This window comes from Platalea leucorodia (genome assembly GCF_965183815.1).
Source record: "Platalea leucorodia genome assembly, chromosome: 9".
In the NCBI taxonomy this organism is placed as follows: Eukaryota; Metazoa; Chordata; class Aves; order Pelecaniformes; family Threskiornithidae; genus Platalea; species Platalea leucorodia.
This window is the reverse complement of record NC_138831.1, coordinates 39,725,209-39,747,493: the sequence shown is the minus strand read 5'-3', so window position 1 is coordinate 39,747,493 and position 22,285 is coordinate 39,725,209. Positions and strand designations below refer to the sequence as shown.

The 22,285-nt window shown below is 39.5% G+C and overlaps 1 protein-coding gene across 2 annotated transcripts in view; it reads left to right on the top strand.

Annotated features, from left to right (window-relative positions):
• Window positions 1–5,982, top strand: part of CEP152 (centrosomal protein 152) — a 28,469-nt gene extending 22,487 nt beyond the window's left edge. For both annotated transcript variants that reach the window (XM_082322567.1, XM_082322568.1), the window contains 5 exons: window positions 3,058–3,139; window positions 3,228–3,334; window positions 4,098–4,254; window positions 4,537–4,640; window positions 4,908–5,982. In XM_082322567.1, the coding sequence (XP_082178693.1) occupies window positions 3,058–3,139; window positions 3,228–3,334; window positions 4,098–4,254; window positions 4,537–4,640; window positions 4,908–5,920 (1,463 nt within the window). In that variant the 3' untranslated portion in view covers window positions 5,921–5,982. The remainder of the gene's footprint in view (window positions 1–3,057; window positions 3,140–3,227; window positions 3,335–4,097; window positions 4,255–4,536; window positions 4,641–4,907) is intronic.
• Window positions 5,983–22,285: the final 16,303 nt, after the last annotated feature.

The window sequence follows — 22,285 nt, the reverse complement described above, 5'->3', positions numbered from 1 at the left end:
TTCTTGGCACCAGTAGTTGTAAGCCACTGACCACAGTTTTCTTATACCTTCTTGCAGTTAATAGCTTGAAGCTATAGTTCTGTTTATTTTCTTTCTTTCTTTTGTAAACCTTAAAGTAGGTTTTAAGTAGGGTTTATTTAGTCTCTTTGCCTTTTAAATCAAGATGTTCTTTTTCCTTTGTGTCACTTTGAAATGAGAAATACAGGACAGATGACTGAGAAAAGGTCTCTAGTTCTTAAATCTTTCTTTCCTATGTGAGGACTGTCTCTACCAATGATAGATATGAAATATCCACTCTGGTTTTGGAAAAGTCACTGAAAGGAAGGCTTCTGCCTGTAGTATGGAAATAAGGCTTTTCTGAAGCGATTTCTGATGGAAAAAGATGATGTAAAGTAATGTGCTTAAGATTCCTCCGTTGTAGGAGACTGCTTCTGATTCAGTAGTGGTGTTATCCAGTACTCTTGTTAAATACACACCCCTCTAGCTGTGGGGTGTTGTTGTTGTGATTGCCTTCTCTTTGCTGTCCAACATCTTATTTTTGGCTTTCTCAATATCCATATCACCTTCTGAGGACAGACTGATAGTGCCTGGTGCTAAAACCTCCCTGAGAGCTGGCCATCACTTTAGTCAATTGCAATATTATCTGACTTGATATCGATACCTGCATTTCTTGTGGATGCTGTTGCATCATGTACATCTGTCGTCCTTTCAGAATAATGGACTCCATCCTTTACTACCTTATTTAACTTGGTAGAAGTCTCTGGCTGTAGTAAAATCTGGGCTAATGAGGATGAAAAGTCTTTGGCATATGAAACCCCTTTGCTGTACCTGTAACTACTCCTGTGGTTGGGTCTCCCTCTATGGACCTTGCGTGTAGGCTTTTCACTCAGAGGAAGCCATACTGATTCATCTGTCTCTGATAGCAACAAGAATTCCTTTTGTCTAGATTTATTTCTGAGACGATTTGTAGGAGGAATGCCTGCTCTGCTTTGTTCCTGTGCTTAAGAACTTTTTCTTTCCTACTTGAGCATAATGTACCATATGGAGCACAGTTCCCATTCAGCTGGTATCTGAGGAACTCTATCCCCTTATTCAGCTGTATTGAAGTGAGTAGAGGTCTCTGTTTTAAGGAGCAGAACAAAGAGAATGATGTTTTCTCTGAAAGAAAACATGTTGGTGACTGAATAAGAGGATCATTCTCCCTGCAGTGTTTTAATCAGTTGAAGCTGTGCACGATAGTGTTCAGGGCATTTCTTTTAGGCTCTCCTTAGAGCATGGTAGGAATTGGACTTGCTGAAGGTCCTTGTTCAGGAGAGGTCTCAAACTGCATCATGAGGGTCAGTAACTCTCTAGATTTGTTTGGGCATGCCTCAGTGAAAGCAGGTTTGGCAAATGGTCAGCTTGGAGACAGCAGATGTGAGGTAGTAGGTTGTACCAAGTGACTACTTGCCAAAGGCTGTGACCTCTGTGTGTTGTGTGGGGCAGGCTTCCCCCCCTTCCCCCCCCCCCCCCTTTTTTTTTTTTTTATGAAAAGTCTCAGTTGCCTGCTCTAATAAACTTTGTGCTCAGTGAGGACGAGTAAAATGCTGTATGTTTGTAAGGGAAAGGTTTTTGCCAGCTTGCAGATGTGTGAGCAAGGCCAGGTGGGTAAGTAAGTCGCACAGATTTGCATAATGTTATTTCTGTGCTCTTTTGTTGACAGCCATATAGCCTGTAAACTTCCTTGGGGACTGGAGGACAGATTGAAGGATAATAGGAGGTCTGTTAATGAAAACAGAGGCTACTGTTGTCACCAAGGTCATCACAGATACAGCTCTCAACTGTTCAAAATGAGATTTGGACCACAAATGAGGATCTCTGAAGGCCATGAATTGCTTCTCTCTGTATTCCAGCATGGCTGCTTCCTTTTTTGCTTTTCTGCGCACCATCCTAGAGAAGGAAAAAAGCCAAACTTGCCTGTGTCTTTCCCTGGGCTCAGGTCCTCATATTCTACCCATGAAAGCCTTGATTCTTCCAGAAGGAAGACTTGTCTTTAATAAGACATGCCCTCCATTGTGTGGTGACAGTCTTTGTTTTCCTTAGGCCATGTGAGAACTTCTGTGGCTGAGTGCAGTGGAGGTATCTCCAGCATTGAGTGTAGGTGTTCAATTCATGTTGGTTTTCTTTCCTAAAATAGGAAAGCTAGTAATCAGCTGTTGATTTTTATGGGTCTATCCAAGTTTATCCATCAGTTCTTCAAGTTATGGTAAATACCTGTACCTTCTTTTTAAAATAATCATTTGCTTAGATTAGATTACATAGCTAATAAATAGGTTTTAAGGTTCTTTAACTTTCAGGAGATGACCCACAGGTGGACTGTCTGTATGCCATGATCAACAGTCTTCAGTATCAGCTTGAAGTCCTACGCTTTGGGCTTTTTGAGCTCCACTGTCTTCTCATTCTCTGTTGTGGCTTGTTATAATATTTGTATGCTTCTTAGTAGCGTTGAGTGGAGTTCATCATGGAAGTCCAGCCTTTCTCTGTAATACTGGCTTTTGGTTATTAAAAAAAGGAAAAACAAACAAACAAACAAACAAAAACCCAAACAAACAAACAAACAAAAAAAACCAAAACCAAACCACAACAACTAAGTTTTGTCTTTTATCTTTCCATCCCAAAGAAGGCACAATTGATAACCCACAAATTAATAATTCTTTTCCAGTGTTTGTCAAAACAATCCTCGGGGGTTGTTTTTAGTTCCCCCCCGTCCTTCCTCTACATGTACACCTGGTATCTCTGAAGTTTTGCCTCCAGCATAGTGTTAGTAATGGCATATGAAGGCTTTAAGCTTATTTAATTACTGTATGAGATGACTTTTATATTCAGGCTTCGTTGAAGTGTATTGTGATTGATTCCTATGTTCTTGTTACTGCAACAGCTGTATATTAGCTGACGATGCTTTGTGACATTGAGCTCTTATACCAGACACAGCAGTTTATGTAATAACTCCTATTGAACTCAAATTTAGAGAAATGCAGTGAATTATCGTTCGTTTTGGTTTTTTGTTTTTTTTAATAGAAAATGAGAAGGTTCTAGAAGCTCTAATTGCAGAAAACTCTGAGATGAAGACTAAATTGAAAGACCTGGGAACACCACCAAGGTATTTAAAAAATTTAAACAAGCTGATTGGGTTTTTTTGTAAGAGATAAGCTGCTTTTCTTGTGCAGTGTGACTTATGTGCATTTCAGGTCACTGTCAAAGGGAGGCGTCTCAAAACCTTGTACATCCTGTGACACTGTGAAAGGGCTGGAAGAAATGCGTGCTCAGTACATTAAAGCTGTGAGCAAGATTAAGTGTAAGTACTAAACTCTTAGCTAAAAAGTTAGGAGATCAAAATAATTTACTTTGTCACTTCCTCCTCCTTCAGCCAACTTGCACAGGAATCTGACAGCCAAATCGCATGAGAAGTAAATTTTTCCTTCTTGCTAGAGTGAATGTGAGAAATGGAATTGTCACCATAATCTTAGACAAGATTAATTGCGATGGGTGAAGCCTTGTTACACCATCCTTGCTTTGTTGCACTGTATTATGTCTTTTAAAGTGGTAAAGTGTATTTTGAGAACTGATCTTGCTTCTCCAGCAAACAATCCACCGACCCTGCAAGTTGTCCTGAGGGAGAATCTGCTTTTCTCTTGTGCTGTATCCTGCCTTATGGCTTAATCAGCAACCTTCTGGCTGAGGAGAGAGGGTTAAGTGTAGCGCCAGGTCTTACCTGAGTGCAGCACGTCCCCAGACGCCAGCTGCACTGCCATTGAAGATTTCCTAGACCCACATTTTACCAGCCAAGATTCCTTCCCAGTCCCTGTGCCTAGTGTTTTCTGTTGCTGCTCAAGATGCAGAATTGGACAACTGAATTCCTGTCAGGTACTTCATATCAACCTGCTCTGGTCTTCAGTGGCATTTATCCAGTAGGCAACACTTGGCACAAGGATTTGGGTGGAATGTTGGCAGGTAAATCCAGCCTGACTTGCTCCAGGCCTGCTAGACAATCCCAGCTTGTGGTGTTGGCTTTTCCCCCCCTCTGGGGGAAAACCTGTACTAATGAAGTGTGTTTGTAGGTGATATGCTTTGTTATATCCGTGAAAGTAAGGAGCGAGCCACTGAAATGATTAAAGCGGAGGTTTTAAGAGAGCGCCAAGAAACAGCACGGAAAATGCGCAAATACTATTTGACATGCCTTCAACAACTTCTTACTGATAATGGGAAACATGAAGGGTAAGTTCAAGTATGTTTGGAAATTACTGTTGGTTTTGAAAGAGGTGCGTAGACGATAGTCTGATGTTTGTCCACCTTGGAGCAAACAATGTCTGACCTGAAGTCTTGTCAGTCTGTTCTGAGTGGCATGGGGTCACTGCTGAGCAGTCTGGCATACTGTCTTTTCAGTATTCTTTGACTCTCACTAACGTTACCTTGAATTAAAATGCAGAGTTGAAAAGGAATTACCCTTAAACTTCAATTTTTTTTATTTTTTTTTTCATGTTCTGCAATTCTTGGCAGAGCTGAAAAGAAAATAATGAATGCTGCCAGTAAGCTTGCTACAATGGCTAAAGGACTTGAAACGCCTCTTCGACACATTCCTCAAAGCAAATCTACCCACTCAGGTATGTTGGATTCTATAGTTGTTCTCTTCTTGATCATATTGGTTTAATGCATGTGGTAGTGAAAATGCAGATGGAAAGTGAAGTACTGTTTATTTATAAGCTTGCTAATGGAAAATATAAGCTGCTTGTTTTGACAATGCTTAACAATTCTTTATAAAACAACAACAACAACAAAAAAAAAAACCCAAACCCGACCAAACCAAAGAACGTAGTTTTTCTTCCAGCATTAACATTTTCTTCAATTAATTTCCTTCCCTCCTCTCCTAGCTCTGCTATTAAATTCTGATCTACCACCTGGAGCTGAGTACTCAAAAAGAGATTGCATGCTTCAGACTAGGTCAAACCATATGGAAAGCAAATCATGTGGCGAAAGCATTACCCAAAAAGCCAATGATAAAGTTGTTCAGAAACATGTACCACGTGACTTGAGACATCAGTTTGATGCAATGCAGACTGAAACTCAACATATGCTTCATGAAACAGTGACTTCAAATATTCAGAACAGGAATAATTCTAAAAATGTGGAAGGTGGTTCAAGAGATGCTCTGTCAGAATTTTCTTCAAATGAAGATGGAAGAAGAGAAAAGTATGGCCCCATCGTAAATGCAGACAAAAGACTCTTGTGTGCAGCTAGTAATACAACACATCAGAATGCCCTTCCATCTGCTTTTCAAGTAACATTAGAAGAGACGCATGCACCCAGCTTTACAAATGGCCATAACATCTCTGGGCCAACTCATCATACGCTTAAGAGCAAGAATGAAAGAATGGTCTTGAAAGAGGATAAATGTAGCCAGTCATCTGGAAAATGGAAAACTAAATCTAAAAGAACTCGGGAATTTGATTTCCAAGAAACTCCAGAAAGGGGTGAAGGAAGATGCAGTGAATGGAGTTCTGTGAATGGAAGCCTGCATCTGGATTGTAGTGATATGTCTCTCTTGTACCCTGAACAAAAAGCCACTACTAATGTGCAAGCACAGGCTGCATACTGTGAAGAGTTTGCTCACATCAGGTCATTTTCCCCTGCAGATGAAAATGTTACTTCTTGGAGAGACATTTCTAATGGCAATGGCAAGGTTCTCAGCTCAAAAAGCAGCACTAAAGTTTACAGTCGAGGCCACCTGATAACAAAACCAGAGCATACTTCATTCCTCAACTCTGACAAATCAAATTCTGCTGTCACACAACTCAATGTATCGCCAGATTCAAATGTTGGAAAATGCTGCAAGAAGTGCTTGGAAAAAAATGCTGTGGGATCCCCAGTCTCTTCAGCAAGATAGTGGTTTTGATAGCTCACTTTCGAACTTGAACTGATACCAGTAATTCCTCATGTGAAGGAAAAAAGATAACTTGATATTTAAATAAAAGTGCGAGGATTGGGGAAAACCTGTTCTACTGTGTCCATTTCATGATCAACGTTACACAGTTTGAATGTTACATGAAGAAATTCTGTGAAGTTACTTGAAATATTAATGCAGACTTTTGTTTACCTTTGTAATAACACTTTCATAATTGTTTATAGTGTATTATATACAAATTTATTAAATGGAATCTATTTTTGTATTAAGTTTAGCTTGCAGTGCAGTGTTTATCTAAACCAAAGCTACTGTAACTTGTGATCATCTTCTTTTTAAATGGTTATGAAAATTCCTTCGGAGGTCAATAAGAGATGTTCTAGGATTTGTTTGAAGTAGGTATTTTAATTGACTTTTTCATTTTTAAGGACCCCCTGTAAGCCTCTGTGTGCGTCCCCATAATAAAAGCAAACACACTTGCATTTTTTTCATTAAATTATTATAACAAATTGCATTTCAAGTATTCTTCCCTTTTGTACAGCAAAAAAAATAGCTCGTACTGGGCAGACGAAAGGTATAAATTAGAATAACTACATTTTGCATGTGGTCCTTAATCAGCATAGGTTATCAATGTAAACTGAAGATGTAGTAATGTTCCTCCTGATGCTTAGAAAGCTTCCATTTTAAAGGCCTGCTCATGTTTTGAAGAGAATTACGAAACGTATCTTTTTTCCTAGGCTTTTTGCTTTCCTTGGGATGGCATTTCATTTCTAGTGATACTGTGAGGAGAAGAGGCATTCTGCTGCTGGCTTACACAGGGTGTGATTAAGTCATACTTGTTGCAATTAATAGTATGGTTACGGGCCAGCAATACACATCAACAGCAATATGGAAGATGTAAACAAAAAGGTTTTGCTTGCTATTATTCCGTGACATTAGAAGAAGAAAAAAGATTGAATATTCTCTCAACGGTGATGTATATGCCTTTCATGTGTAACAATTAACTGCTGTAAGGATGCTCATTTGGTCTTTCAGAGTCGAACAGCACAGTCTAGTCAGAATCTTTTCGGTTTTAGGAGGAAAATAGTACCAGATTCAACAGAAATCTTCTGAAGAAAAATGTGTTTAACTTCCTTTACAAAAACGTCCTGCCTGTTTCTATTTCAGGCCAACTGGCAAGGCAGAATGCATTACAGCTCTTGGTACGCAGGACTGGTTTGTGACTTGAGACTCTTGGGCGATCTAATGAGAGACTTCTGAATTTCTTGGTGGCCTTTAATGTTGCTCATAAATCCAACCCCACTTCCTCTTTAGTGAAGGTGGAGTTTGTCATCGTCCGTGGGAGCAAACTGAGGCCACGAGAGACCGCTTGTGCCTAAACAAACATGGGCAGCGGTCAAGTTCAAGGGCCAAATTCCGAGCTCTTAGCTGAGGAAATAGCTGTGGCCTTGTCTGCAGGGAAAGTTTTTACTAATTGTCCTCTAAGCCCTATGCGGAAGTTTTTTCTTCAATGATGAGTGGCTTTTTTTTTTTTTTTTTTGTTAGCTTAAACATTTTCCCCAATTGCACAAGGTAAAGCAGCAGCATATTTATTCCCACATGGGAGGTACTTGTACAAGTGTTTAAACCAATATATCAGATTAACTCATTCTTGGGCTAGTCCAGAAACTTTCCCCAGATGAAGAAAGGCTGCATCTGTGAAAGTAAGCATGCAGCTGTCCTGTAGGACATCCCTGACCCCTCAGACAGAGCAGCTGAGGGCCCATCATCTCACTGGTGTGGACCAAATATACTTTTCCGAGTAATCCTTCATCTGAGGTGGGTTCAAGAGCTTCTCTGTAGTTGCTCCCCAGAACGCCACGCTCGGTGCCAATGTGCAAACTGCTTTTAAAATTCTCCTAAAATGTAACTTTTTACAGTGCATTTTATTTTGTTTCTGTTGCCTTGTTCAATGTTTGTATGCACAACTCTCACTGTCCTTTCTGTGTAGCTTTTAAAAAAGTTCTTGTGTTTGAAAGCTCACTGGTTTCAGTGCAGAATGAAGTACTTAATGATCCTAATCCTGCTAAAGCTTTGAACAGCTGATGATTCTTACGTATTTAATTTAGAAGCTGGGATCCCACATTGATGAGAAGGGACCTTCCGCATTACTGACTGCTCTGGAGAAAGCCGAGGGTGCAGCAGATCCCAGCTCCAGTGAGGAAACCAGGGGAGTTTTCTTCAGCAGGCTCCGTAGCCTGCCCTGAGAAAAGGTTCTCTTATGGAGCAGGAAGATGTTATGCAGATGGGGCAAGAGAGGGAAGGGGGGGAAAAAATCTTTCCAATCCCAGCTAGTAAAAGGGAGAATATTTAAATGTGGACATTAGGTGCCCAACTACATTTGGTTGCTGTTTCAGTCATACGTCACATCACAGTATTGGGCGACTTCAGTGACCAAAATTGCAATGCATGTGAGAACATGGATGTAGGTAGAGATTCAGTTAAATCCTTGCGCATCTGATGTTTATTGTGTCTCTTGTTGCACTGACAACTCCAGAGAGCTCCGGAGCTGCTGAGCGGATTTTCAGTTTTCCTTAATGAGAATCAACTGCAGAGGCCTGGAGGGAAGATCCATACCCAAACAGCAACAATCATTCCCTGGTGAGTAAAGTTTGAGGAACAAGGAGATATTTAGCCTAAGAATCAACAACTCCTAGTCAAAAGCATTCCTCAGCCCTCCTTCCCTCCTTCCAATGTCAGTAGGAAAGAATGAAGCAATAGCAGGCTAGCATAGGGGGTGGCAACGCCTGAAACTGGACAGCTGACACCAGTCGGAAAGGGGGATGTAGTGTTGTAATACATGTGGTTGGACTTGTATAGTTGAGCCAAGATTGTAACAGAGCCACTAAAGGAATCTCTTAAAATAAGTTTGCCATGTATTTTCACCCACTAGGTTATACTGCTGAAAGAACTTACCTGTTTTATTCAAGAATTCATTACCTCCTGTTATGTCTTTTTGGTTCAGGTGATTCCTTGTTTGAATACTGCATTTATGCTATAGGAGCCGGACCTAGTTTTATTCTAGTGATGTTGCAGTTTGGCACTACTTAGCTTAAACTTTTTTTAACCACACCCCAGCCCCAGCCTCAAAGTAGCAGAATGCAGTGGTACTCTTTTCCTTGCTGTATTTGTGTTCTTTATATTTTCTTTAGATGATTTATCTTGCAGGTATAGTATGTCTGTACATTCCTGCTTAGAACAACCTCTTTGTAAAAATGCGTCACTCTATTTTATGGTAAAATATCAATACGATAGAAGCTGTTTTCAAGATGGCTTTTTAATACTATGTTTAAATGGTAATTAAAATTTACATTTTGTGTACATCTTAAACATCTTTTTTATATAGTTAATTGTGCATGAGATGCTTATATGTGATGTACAGAACAGGAATGCACAGGATTTGTCTAACTCATGCATGTTTTGAGTAATTAATACACTAATTATTGGTCTCAGATTCTAGTGTTTTAGCTTGTTTCTTCGGTGGCCTCTTTCAGCTGGAATGAACACCACCTGCAGCTATTAATGAAAAAAATTAAGAATAGGTCTTGCATAAACTAGATTTAAATTCCCACATTCTTTATTTTTGGTAGACATATATGCACATCTGAAACCTTGTCTCCTATCGCAGCAAGGTGCTGTGCACAAGAATAGTCATGTGAGTTACTGAGGCCATGAGAGGTTAGGAAGCTTGTTCAAAAAGTTAGGAAGCTTGAACGGGGAATTAAAACCAGGTCTTGCAAATCCTAGGCTTGTACTTTAACCACTAAATTACGTTTTCTTTCTACTTGACGGCTTTACTGTGCCTTTACACTTCTTTGATTTGTCTTCTTTTCTAGTCTGGTTTATCCCCTTGTACTTTTGTTTTAATTCCTTTTGTCTTTATATTGGTCAGTTTTCTTTTCTCTGGCTTTGCACTTAGCCTCTTCCCCCCCCCAAGTTTTAATCTTGGACTCTCTTTCCCTTTGGCTTTGCATGGACTTTGTTGTTGTTGTTGTTTGAGCTTAATGTTGTTTTAAGAGGTGTGTATGGCTCCCCCCATCCTCTTGTTCAGCCTTTGCTGGTGGTAAATCGATTCATCTTTATGTATTTCTTCTCCAGAGTGAGATATACCATTTTTTCTTGTCTTATCCGATTCGTCATATTACGTGATACTAATGAATTACAATTTACATAATATCACAGGTCTTCTCCTCCTTTACCCTTCTAAAAAGGTCTTGCCGTCCATTTTCCTGCTGCAAGGTACAATCACCTGTGCTGATGTTGGTCCTAGTGGATGTTTGTCTGATGTGTTCTGAAAGATCTCCATTAACAGAGACTTTATAACTGCCCAGACAAATCCTTTCCGGTATTATCCTTACTGCTGGAAGGCTGCCTCCCCATTCCCTTTGTGTTTTACCTGAACTCTTTTGCTGCAGTTTAAGCTCATTACTGCTCCTCCAATGTACCAAGGACGTGGAATAAGTCCACCACTAAACCATGTCCTCAAGCACCACGTCTGCCCTTCTTTTAAATACCTCCAGGGATGGAGACTCAACCACTTCCCTGGGCAGCCTGTGCCAGTGCCTGACCACCCTTTCGGTGAAGAAGTTTTTTCTAATATCCAACCTAAACTTCCCCTGGTGCAGCTTGAGGCCGTTTCCTCTGCTCGCTTGCATTCCCAGGCTTTCCTTAACACCTTTGGAATTTTGTATCTTGTTACCCCCTTACCTCTTATTTTACTTTGTAGTTGGTACTTTCCACTGAAGTTTGGAGATCTGCTTACTACTGTATAGTGTCCCTTTTCCCATAAAATGTCAAGCTGGGTATACTTCCCCAAGGTATTGAGATACACAGTCACATATATATATTTCAGTCATTCATCCTTAAAATTTGCTGTCAAAGCCATTCTTCTGCTGTTGGAACTCTGTTCTCATGTTTCCCTTTGTTCTGTGGGAGTTGCTAAGATTTCCCATTGAAATTTATTTTAAACGTTTGCTCTTTTGTGCAGATTCACTGCACAGTCTTGTCTCCCACAGTGTAGATGGGTTACAATGGAGACGATGGTAACCTGGCAGTGATACAGGAGCACATTACTTGCAGCTGCAGTGAGATTTCACCCAGCATTCTGATGCAGAGTACTTCACACTTCCAAATTAATCATGCTTCTCTCTCTGTTCTTGTTGCTTGGGTAAATATTTCACTGTTGTGTAGACTTGGACTGTGATCTATGTGAGAACCAAGGTTCTGGTTTTCCTGCCTCTTGTACATGCTTACCTACCAAGCAAGCTTTTAAGCCCAGTGCCTTTTTCACACTTGATAAAATGAGTCTGTTTCCATCATGTAGCATTACTTCTTTGTAAATCTGAATACAAGTAAAGAAATTCATGTCTATTGCCAAATGTTCTGGCTGAATGCCATCCCTGGTGTTCTGGCTTCATCCAGATGACGAATGTTCCCTGTCAGCCTGCAGCCTAGTGAGAGGGGACAATGGTACAGAAATACTGTAATTATCTAATCAACTTTGCTTAGAATGTTAAGCAAATGCAATTCTTTAATACTCTGGTTTTACTATAGCTGTTAATTAACATGTGCAAACGCAATTTGTACAGCAAAACCAAGTAGAGGAAACATTCACTTTTAAGTTACTTTACTCCCCTCTAGTGGTCTTATACCATACGTACTTTATATAACACTTTTCATCACAATAGATTTAAGGATGGTGTTAATATTCTGTAAAAACCAAAAGTCTACTGGTAACTTCTCCTTCCTTCTGCTCATCTTCTCTTACTATAGAGAAACCAGTTCAGTGACTGGGATTCTTGCCAATGTAACTCTCTAAACAAAACTGTTCTTTGGATGTTGACTTTAATTAAAGGCCAGACTGCAGCCACAGCTTTAAAATCAGTACATAGAGAAAAATCTTAAAGCTCTATACTAAACATTTATTTTCTGTGCCCTCAAACCTGTTCACAAGGGGTGTTAGTGTCAATGTCACAGTGCCTCAAACTGCAGCCAAGGCTGTAGAAACATCAGCAGAACCCAGTCACATCTGTAGTGCTGCTATATGTTTGTTCTGTGGGACATGCCAGTTTTGGTGCGTGTCTAACGCTGTTTGGGCCTGTGCAACTTGTGGGACATATGGAGACTGTTGAATGACTGGGTTCCTCCTTTAAGCTTGCCAGTTGGCCATTTTGTGTAGGATGTGGCTTCCACTAGCTGGAAAACAGATGAAAACCTACAGGATCAGAATGGAAACTTCTACTTTTCCAGTAATCCCCTGGTTCTTTGCTCAAGTTACTGATGTTGTAATCAACACTATACAGGTGTGCAGCACAGGCTTAATTTAGCAATAGTTAATGGGTAAGTTCTTGGCTAAATTTTTCTTTGCTTCCTGGAGTCTGTATTTTAAAGGTTTTGAAATGACTTGCTAATAACAGTGTCCTTGGAGAACATAGGGTACCTCGTAAGATGCTTGTCTCCTTTTTCTGCTCAGAGAGAGTATATTAAGAAAAATGTAGATAGAGGATTCACATTTCAGAAGCTAGCTGCTCTTTTCAAACTACCCATTTGTAACTTTTCCATTTTCTTCTAGAATGCCTTGGACTAATATTTGGAAGAAAAGAAAGGGGAATAAGAGGGGTATAGAGTCAATAAAGAAAATGTTAACAATTTTCCATTTGAAAATACAGTTCCCTTAAAATACTTCACAAAATTGTGTTTGTCTTCATATTTAGTTATGGAAGAAAAATGGAAATGTTCCAAGAATCAATACATTTTAGCACTATTTGAGTGGAACCTTTTGTTTTAAAATGAGTCTTCGTTTGTAAACTTTTGCAACTCTAAAAAATTGAAATGAAACAGTTTAGAAGATCCAAACCCGGCCCTTTTTCTGCATGATTTTCTTTTGTGGAAAACTTAAGTATCTCAGTTTCCTTCCAAGCTGGAAGAAAACCAAATGTGAAAAGTAAATTCCTTCATAAAACGTAACTCCTGTCTTCCTGCAGTGCTCTTACAAGAGATTATTTGCCTGTGTCAGCGATGCATATTATAATAACCAATAGCTGGGGAAACTATTTCCTACGTTTCTCAAGATTTTTCCCTTTAGGTCATTAGCAGATAGTTCTAATAAACATGAGCTGAGCCAGTAGAGGCTTTGACTCTATTTATCATTGCGGATGTCTGAGCAGTCCCTGTGGGAAGTTGTGACCCATTCATCAGCCAGGGAATTTAACTTGTTCTTAACTCTTCTCTTGAACAGCAGTGTCAACAGTCAAACTAAATCAAAATCATTCACATGTACACGTGTAGGAAGCAGGTAAGAGATGTAATGTTGAAATAAAATTATCTGTACAGCTGTAAAAAGCACACAAGCAGGCAGCTGATGCAGAAGTTTCTTTACTCAAATGAGCGGGCAGGCCCTGCCTTTGGGAGCGCATGGGTAGGGAAGGATCCGCTGCCGCTTGGGGCATCTGGCCTGACACCTGGCAATTCTGCAGGTGGGCCCGTCCCAGCTCTGCCACTCCAGCACTGCAGTGTGGGCACTGGGGCTTGATAGTTGAAACAAGTTTCCCTGCCTCCTTTGGTGGTATTGCTGTTATTCTTCTCTGCAGGTTCAGTTTGTTAGCTCTCTGCATCAAATCTGTATAGTAGTCCCATAACCTTGCTATTTCAGGAATGCATATGCTCCAGTACCTTCCCTCCAAGAAGCAGACGTGGTTATTTAAGAGCTCTGCAGCTTAATACATGAGTCAAAGTAGGACTTCTGGGTTCTTGTCCTTAGGAGAACAGGGCACTTGGCCAGAATGGATCCAGACTCGATGATTCTGTGTCTCAGAAACAGAGAAAATCTATTGAAGCACTGTGTCCCAGTAGAAGTATCAGAGAGGAAGCGACTGAATCTATCCCAATATGAAGCTCATCAGCCCTGTAACCCTACTTGTCAGAGCCCAGAATCACAGAGTGGTTGGGGTTGGCAAGGAGCTCTGGAGGTCATCTGCTCCAACCTCCCCTGCACAAGCAGGGCCACCTAGAGGCAGTTGCCCAGAGTTTTCAATATCTCCAAGGACGGAGACTCCACAACTTCTACGGCACAACCTGTTCCAGTGCTCAGTCACCTTCACAGATCTCTGTAATAGTTCAGTAAGGTTTCATCTGGGCTAAGAACAGACCTGTCAGGTACATGTGAGGCAAGGCTGGTTCCTTTTACTTTGTCGGGCCCACTTAGATGTAGTGAATGAGTTCCTACCAGATTCACAGAATCATGGAATGGCTGAGGCTGGTTGGACCATAAGCCGTTGTCCAGCCCCCGACAGCTTCTGCCTTATTCCTACAGCTTCTGCCTGTTAGGTCAGCATACTTCTTATCCTTGAAGTACGTATTGAGCTGTTCTTAAGTTTAGATGGGGAGAGCAGGGAGGATGGGGAGGAAACACTTGTGAGGAAAAATCTGCTGCCATTACTTCAGCTCACAGTAGCAACAGTGAAAGAGGAGGAAGAAATCTATGATCATGTCAAGCAGTTCCTGTGGATTGCTGTATGTGGCGTGGTATTTTAAAACATTGCTAGATGTCAGGTCTTCATATCTGTTAGGAAACTCACTGTTGTTACTACCAGAAGCAATGATATGACTGATAAGATATATTTGCTAAAATCCCTAATAGTGGGACACCTCTCTCCCCCTTATAATTATTCTCATCCCTTTTTGTAGTTTCAGAAGAATGAGACCATTGACAAGGTCTTAAAAACGACTTTGCAAGTGGTCATATCCAAAAGCTCTAAGATGTAGTTGTGGTAAATGAAGTTCTGAAGTCATCCTAGAGATGGACTACTGTTCAGATGTTTCTCCCTTGCTGTCAGAGTGTCTTTCCGCCACTGCTACAGTTTGCCTAGACCTGGTGTCAAATGGCAACGGCTAGCTGTCTGGAGCTTTCTTTCTGTGCTGTTAGTATAGTGCAATAGGGCCACAATCTCACTTGGGGTTTCTGAGAGCTTCTGGAATACGAACAACATATAAATTAAATCACCACACTGTCTGCTGAATGCTTTCTTGCAGAAGTGCTGGCAACTGTGGAACATATTTTGCTGATCATCTGAAGAACAGCAACTTCTACACCTGGCAGCTGTCAGACAGCGTTTTCTTGAAACAAGGCTGTCTGCTGATAGTTCGGGAGTGGGGCTGAACGGTGCAGACTCAGATAGGTTTATAGCTGGGATTTGCAGATTAACACACTGTTGTACTTCCCAGTGTCTTCCTGGGCTAAATCCCACCTGCGTTCTGCATGAGTGGAAGAAGTTCCTCAGATTTTTTCTACTCTGGTCCTTCAATCACAGTTAACAGAACACAGAATTTAGTTCCAAATGTGTTAGAAGAGTTCTCTTCTCCAGGATGGGACTTGATTAAGCACAGGGCTAACCTTTTCCATATTATGGGGTTTAGTCAGTGGCATAAATGATAACATTTTCTTAAAAATATTTAATTTTCCTTTTTCCTTTTTTTTTTTTTTTCCTTGCAAGTGGTATTATACAGTTTTTGACCATGTGAAGAGGAAGGACAGCATGTGGAAAAAAAAACTGTCAAAGCAGGGTAAGTAGCTACCAGGGTTGCTTAAGTCAACTTACCCTTAAAATGCAGTTTATGATACCACTGGAGGGGGGAGAGAGAGGCAGAAACCAAACAAAAAAAAACCACAAAAAAGGCTAATAAGATTTCAAATGCTGAGATGCCCTAGAAAAAGCAACTTTTTCCAGGATTCCATGGGGAATGACCATTGTCAGCACATGCATATCGGTGATCCACTGAACTGATATAATGGCGCAGTTGTTTTTAGAACGCATTTAGCTCTGAATTTGTCACTGTTGAACATGTGTATTAGAGCATGATACATATGTGAATTCTAAAGACTTATTTTTTACAAGTTGGAGTAAATTCAAAAAGCATTAATTTCTTGTTTTAGACAACACTGCCAAGATTTCTTTTTGTATTTTCACTGTGCGGGACTCTGAATATTTAGTCAGCAAGACTGCACAGACTTGTTGCTGTTTTACTGTTTGTGACAAAAAACTCAGACAGGTAGGTAAAGAGCCTTGTGTATGACCAAAGAATGCAGAGGATTGCATTTTGAAAAGGAGGAAAGACTTTGTAGCCAATTGTATGGAAGGAATTGTTTCCAGTTCTCCATAATGCATCGGAATCCATGTAATACGCTGTTTTCAGAAACTTCACAACTCTAGCTTAGCTTAACTGATGGAATAGCGTTCACCACACTGAAGTCAGGGCATGCTCTGAAGTCCACTGAAATAAGCGGAGGGAAAAGAAATTATCTCGGAGTTTGGACTAGGCTTGTAGTGCCAAAGGAAGTTTCTCCAGCTCATTGCAGTGCAGAGAAACTCTGTTTTCCCAATAGTTTATCATAAAATGTGTCCAGACTGGAGCCTCTGAAAGATTTCCTTATCTTGAAAAGGCAGCATCTCCTTATTTACATCACCCACTGTTTCATCCATAAAATTAGACTTCCTTCCTTTCACTGACCAACAGGAGTGGGAAAAGTCAGCCTTACTATATATCCATATATCTATAGATAGATAGATATAGATGTCCTTTTTCCCAAGCATCTCCTGCCCATGAGTATTTTTCCTTGGCTCTCTCTTATGGGTGTCAGATAACATTTCCTCTGCTGACTGTGTGCCTGTTCGACCTCTGTTCTTATTCGTCTGAAGTTATGTGGTATTTTTTTTTTGGTATTGAAAGGAGTTCACAAAGCTAAAAACAGTTTTCAACATTTTTATTTAAAATTTGTAAAGTGTCAAAACCTATCCCTTTAAAACAGAAATGTAGCAGATCAATCTCTTCTGAACCCCACCCCATTCATCACAGTAATAGCAATTTTGGGTGGATCTGGTGTTGATAATTTGGAAACCATTAGGGATGTTTTAAAGGCAGTATTTTTTTTTTAAAGCTTTAAAGATTTTTTTTTTTTTAATGTTAGAATTGCTTCCCCCATTTAAATTGTAATCTGAATAATTTGTACTAGAAACACTGGTAAAAGTTACTCACATTTCAAGTGTTCTAAGTAATAAATTTTAAGTTATCCCTACATCTTAATTCTCCTTGTAGAGAAGAAAAAAAGGGTTTAAAAAAAACCCCAAAACCAAAACATACAGAGCTTTCTGTATGTATGCTGCAAGTTGAGCCAATACATAAATGAGAAGGGGCTAATAATGAAACAAAATAATCTTAAAGTTAATAGGAAGTTTCCTGTTGACTTCTGTGGGCTGAATATACCCAAGTAATGACACTGGAAGTGCAAGATGCAGTATATTGAAGATGCATACATTATTAAATGGATCATGTTCTATCCAGTGTGGTGTATAAAAGACCTTGCATCTGATGGGCATTTTGTGGCAATAAAGACTGGCTGCTGAAACTTATGAACCTGATAAAACAAGTCCCCAGTGATTCTCAGTAAGTAAATTTTAATACTTTCAACAGACGGCGGGTGTGTGTGTGTGTGTGTGTAATCCCCAAATTATTTTATACCCGCTAAGAAATCACAGACTCTAGATGAGATTGTCTCACTTAATTTACTGGTATCTAGAAAACCTGAGGAAATGAAGTCAGCCTTTGGAAAGTTACTGAATAAAGGAAAGTGCAGATGAGAGCTGTACTGAGCTATTCACTGGCTGGAGACTCATCACTATCAGAGGTGAGTCAGCAGTGCGCCCTTGCAGTGAAGGTGGCCAGCTGCATATGGGGCTGTATTAGCAGGAGCATAACCAGGTGGTGGAGAGAAACCATTCTGCCCCTCCTTTGGTACTTGAGAAACTGCATCTGCAGTACTGTATCCAGCTCTGGGCATCCTGGTACAAAAAAAAACCAACCCGGAAACCAACAACAACAAAAAAACAAAACTAAAAAACCCCCACCCCTAAACCCAAAAAACATTCACAGCTGGAGTGAGCCTGGCAGGATGGTTAGGGGCTAAAGCAACGCTCCCTGAGGAGGGAGTTCATTCAGACTTAAGAAGCAAAGGTTAAGGAGGGTCTTACTGCTGTCTTTGGGGTATAGAGGAGAGAGAGCCTGACTCTTCTGGGTGGTGAGCAGTGGTAGGATGAGAGGCACAGGCACAAATTCTAACAAGGGAAATTACTAGTAAGTGTTAAGAAAGATTAATCACAATGAGGGCTGTAAAACAATGGAGTAGGTTACTCCAGAAAAGTGGAGTGTCCATCCTTGGAGATATTCAGAACTCAGCTGGACAGGGCCTGAGCAGCCTACTCTTAAGTTGGTCCTGCTCTGAGCAGGGGACTGGACTAAATGACCTCCACAAGTCCCTCCCAGTCTAAATTCATGATTGATTCTATGAGAGCCATATGCAATGCTCTCATAGTCTTATTTCTCAAAGGAAGGGCCTTGCAAATGGAATGTGGTGGGTTCAGAGTCTAATCCCTGGTCTCTTATTACCTATTTTATTATTTCAACTGCATCATGGGGCAACTCCCTATCAACCAAGACGTCTCATAGCTAGAGGAACACTGGGATGGAAAACAGAGGCAGAGACACCCAATCCCTTGCTGACACAATGTTTGAAGGAATGTAGGGCCTGATTCAGCTGTCTTTGTTCGAGTCAGTAGGGAGTTCTGCATAAATGAGAGCTACAAGAAGAGGCTCCTAGTTACTGATTTCCACCCACTTGGAATGTATTAATTCTAATAAAAAGCTATATCCGTTTTGCTCAATGTCTTAGCCTGAAAATTCACCCAGCAGTTGGCATTTCATGCTAAGCCACGAAATTTGTTTCACTTTGCTTCTGAGCTTACAGGTGGGATTTAAGGGGTCAGCTGGGACAAATGTAAGATTGAGCAAACTGCTTGCAACTGTTACTCTGGCAGAGTTCCCATTAAATTTGACAGGGTTATAGCTGACAGAAAGTAGCAGTATATATATTTCCTTTTCTTGCACTAAGGCTGGATTAAAATTTTTCTTTTTAAATCAGAGAAACAATTGCTATTGTTCATTTTTAGGTTTTCTAGCTATACACATAGAACTAAACATGTCAATGTATGCATTGTATTAACTAGGATTTAAAAAAAAAAAATACCCATTCCACTGTATTTTAGTTGTATTTCTATTCAACACTAGTCTTAGAAAAATAGGTTGTGCTTCCCCTTCTTGGAGGACAGAAGTCATAGGATTTCTTCTGGTTCAGTTATCTTTTCTTTAGGACCCCCATGAATAACTCTGTTAATGTAATCTCATATGTCTTTAGTAAATGGAGATGCAGTACAACAGTTTCACTCTCACTAGGTAAGGATTGATTTAAAATGAGACCTAGTTTTAGAAAAGAAAATGGCTCTGAATGTGGTACAGAACTTTCCTAAAAATAGTGCTGAGAAGGGGGTGTCTGAATTAGGGCATCTCTTGAGTTTCCTCGTGCTTTCTTTGTCGTTGATACTGAAGAATCCAGATGTTTTAGAGGAATAAGAACATCTGTTTCATTCAGATCTCAGTAAGGACAAACCCAATTATTGTTTGACCCAACAATTTTTGGTGGGGTGATATCAAAATTTGCCTTGTTCTTGTAAATTAAAGGAATTGTTTTGTTTAAAACAACATAAATTCTGTTCCATACAGGCATAAATAGGAGAGACATGTTCTGACTCTGTATAAAATGTAATAGGTTTATGGTCATCTAGGATACAACTGAGATAAAATACTGGAATTTCCCCAGAAGCACATAGGCCCCTTATGTCTGAGCCAAGAGTAGACCTTCTTTTAATTCTTATAATATTACAGAAATATTACCTCAACACTTTGCCCAGTATCACAAATTATGGAATTCTATGCTAATGTACGTTGGATTTCCTCCTCCATCATTTCAAACTCAGCTGACAGATGAAAACTACAAATAAAACCATTTGTAAAAATGAAGTAAAAGTCTTAAGTGAAATTTCTCCCCCAAATGGATTTCATAGCTAGCAATCACAGCTTGTCTGACCAAACAGCATTAAGAAAAATGGGTGATAGTTTGTTTTATTTTGAGTTATCTTTTTTTTTTTTTTTTTTTTTTAAGATTTAAACCAGTTAATTGGTTGTCTGGATGTAATTACTATTTGTGCTTGTAATGTACTTAAAAAAATACACACACCAAAACTTTCCCACACTATTTGTTTTCATTGGCATAATCAATGCTTTCTTAATAAAGAAATATGTAAGATGGACATACTTATTTTTGCTCACTTGGGTTGGAGTAAATTTACAGATCAAAAAATACCATTATTGCAGAAGTTCATATAAATTGAAATAAAAAAACCTAAATGAAATGAAGTCCCAACTCTATCACAGTACTTCCAATGGTAAGATTTTTTTTGTTTGCAACAGTTCAAAACAATTTGTCTAAAATATGAAAATTCTGATAAGCACCCTACAGGAGGAGAGGAAGGAACGTTTGTGTAAGGTGAAGAGGACTGGCTTGGTAAAGGCCAGGAAGGAGGGAGACCAGTACTTCGCATCACTGCTGCTGAACACCAAGGTAGTCAGTGCTGAAAACTTCAGTTCAATGTTTTAATGAAAATCGAATAGCAGGACAAACAGGTATTTCTCTGACAATCAGTGAAATTTTAATAATTTAGCCACTGTATAAAATGATTTATGTATATGATGTTGATAAGCACAGGGAGGTGCACTAAGGCATGCCTAGCTAGGAGCATGTCTTACTAGAGGGACGTACTGGATTTGATTTAAAGCATGTGTGTGTGTGTAGTTATATAAATATTTAGGATCATTGCTTCCAAGCTGATACCTAACTGCAAAAGGTAGTCTGTGTCTTCTCTATCATTCCCTGATATAATCAGTCTACCTATAATTATCCTCCCCTGATTTTGGGCCCTGCCACCACAATCCATGCCATCTATGTCCTCCAAGATACAGCTATAAGATCCTTAAAATCATCTGGAAGAATCAGCATTGTGGAAAAATAGTTGTTTACATGTTATGGCAAATTCCGCTATGCATGTAGCAATGATGTTATATGCCTTGTCCTTGGTGGCTTTTATTTCTGGGTTTGATTCCAGGGTTTGACCAAGGAAGCTAAAATATCACTGAGCTTCTGGACCTCGGTTAATCTAAGAGTTCATCTTTTTTTTTTTTTTTATCATGGGAGACGGTGATCAACTGGATCATTAGAATTGCTTCTTCGTTTTTTTTTTTTCTTGAGTGAAACTTCTGAGTGGATGACAAGTGTTTTGGAGGCCATATGGGAATCTGTTTGTCTAGATGTTCTTCAGAGTCCAAATGTTTGCAAAGGCTCAAGTGGCTGTGGGAGAGTGTGTGGGTGACCCTTATTAGTAGCTCTGTTCAGCAGCAGAGAGCAGAAGTTGGTTTAAGTCTTTTGCTTGTGACGCTGCCTTTTTCTAGTGGTTTGAGAGCCCAGGTGGGCACTATTTCAAAGTTGTCAACAATTTAAGTACTTATAATATATAAGCATATTCTTTAAAATGACACACCAGGAGTTGATGATATGCTACACATTTCACTAGATTAATTAATGGACAGCCCACATATCATGTAACATTACTTCATATAGTGTAATCCACATTTCTGCAACCATGCAAAATACCAAATAATACATCATAAAATGTCCTAGAAGATACAAGAAAATCATCCCATTAACCTGTGACACAGACTAGATATTTTTCTGGTAGCTCATCCAGAAAATTAAAGCTGTTGAAACAGAAAATGTTGAAACTGAAAGAATGTTTGAGTAAATAGTAACCCAGAATTCCTTTCACAACTCTCTTTTGTTTACTGGTAAATTCTATCTTCGCATTATAAACATAATTGGTAAATATCTGACAACATTTTTTTGCAGTGGTTTGGTTTAAACATATTTACCTTCTGTATTCACTAAATAAATGTTTAGATTTTGCTGTACACATAGATGAGAGTGAAGGAAGAGAGTTGTATATCAATGTACTGCATGCCCTGGATTTCTTAATAGCAGGGACAGTTACTACCATCTTTATCCTGGTCTCTTTTTCTTTTTTGAGCAAATTTTAATTTGCCACTGCAAAAGAAATACAAAATCCTTTACACAATACTATATTGTCTCTTCAACAAGCATAGGCATAAAAAAGAAATCTTATCTTTGTCTGCTTCTGTAGCAGACAAACAAGAAAAACTTTGAAAAATCAAATTCCTATTTATCCATCTGGATTGTAGCAGGAAAATGAACATTTAGCATTTATCAAAACCCCTAATTTCTACTTCTACGGTGCAAACTGCAAATCAGTAATACTCTGCATGCAGAATTAAAGTTAATTCCCTTGATTCATTTTG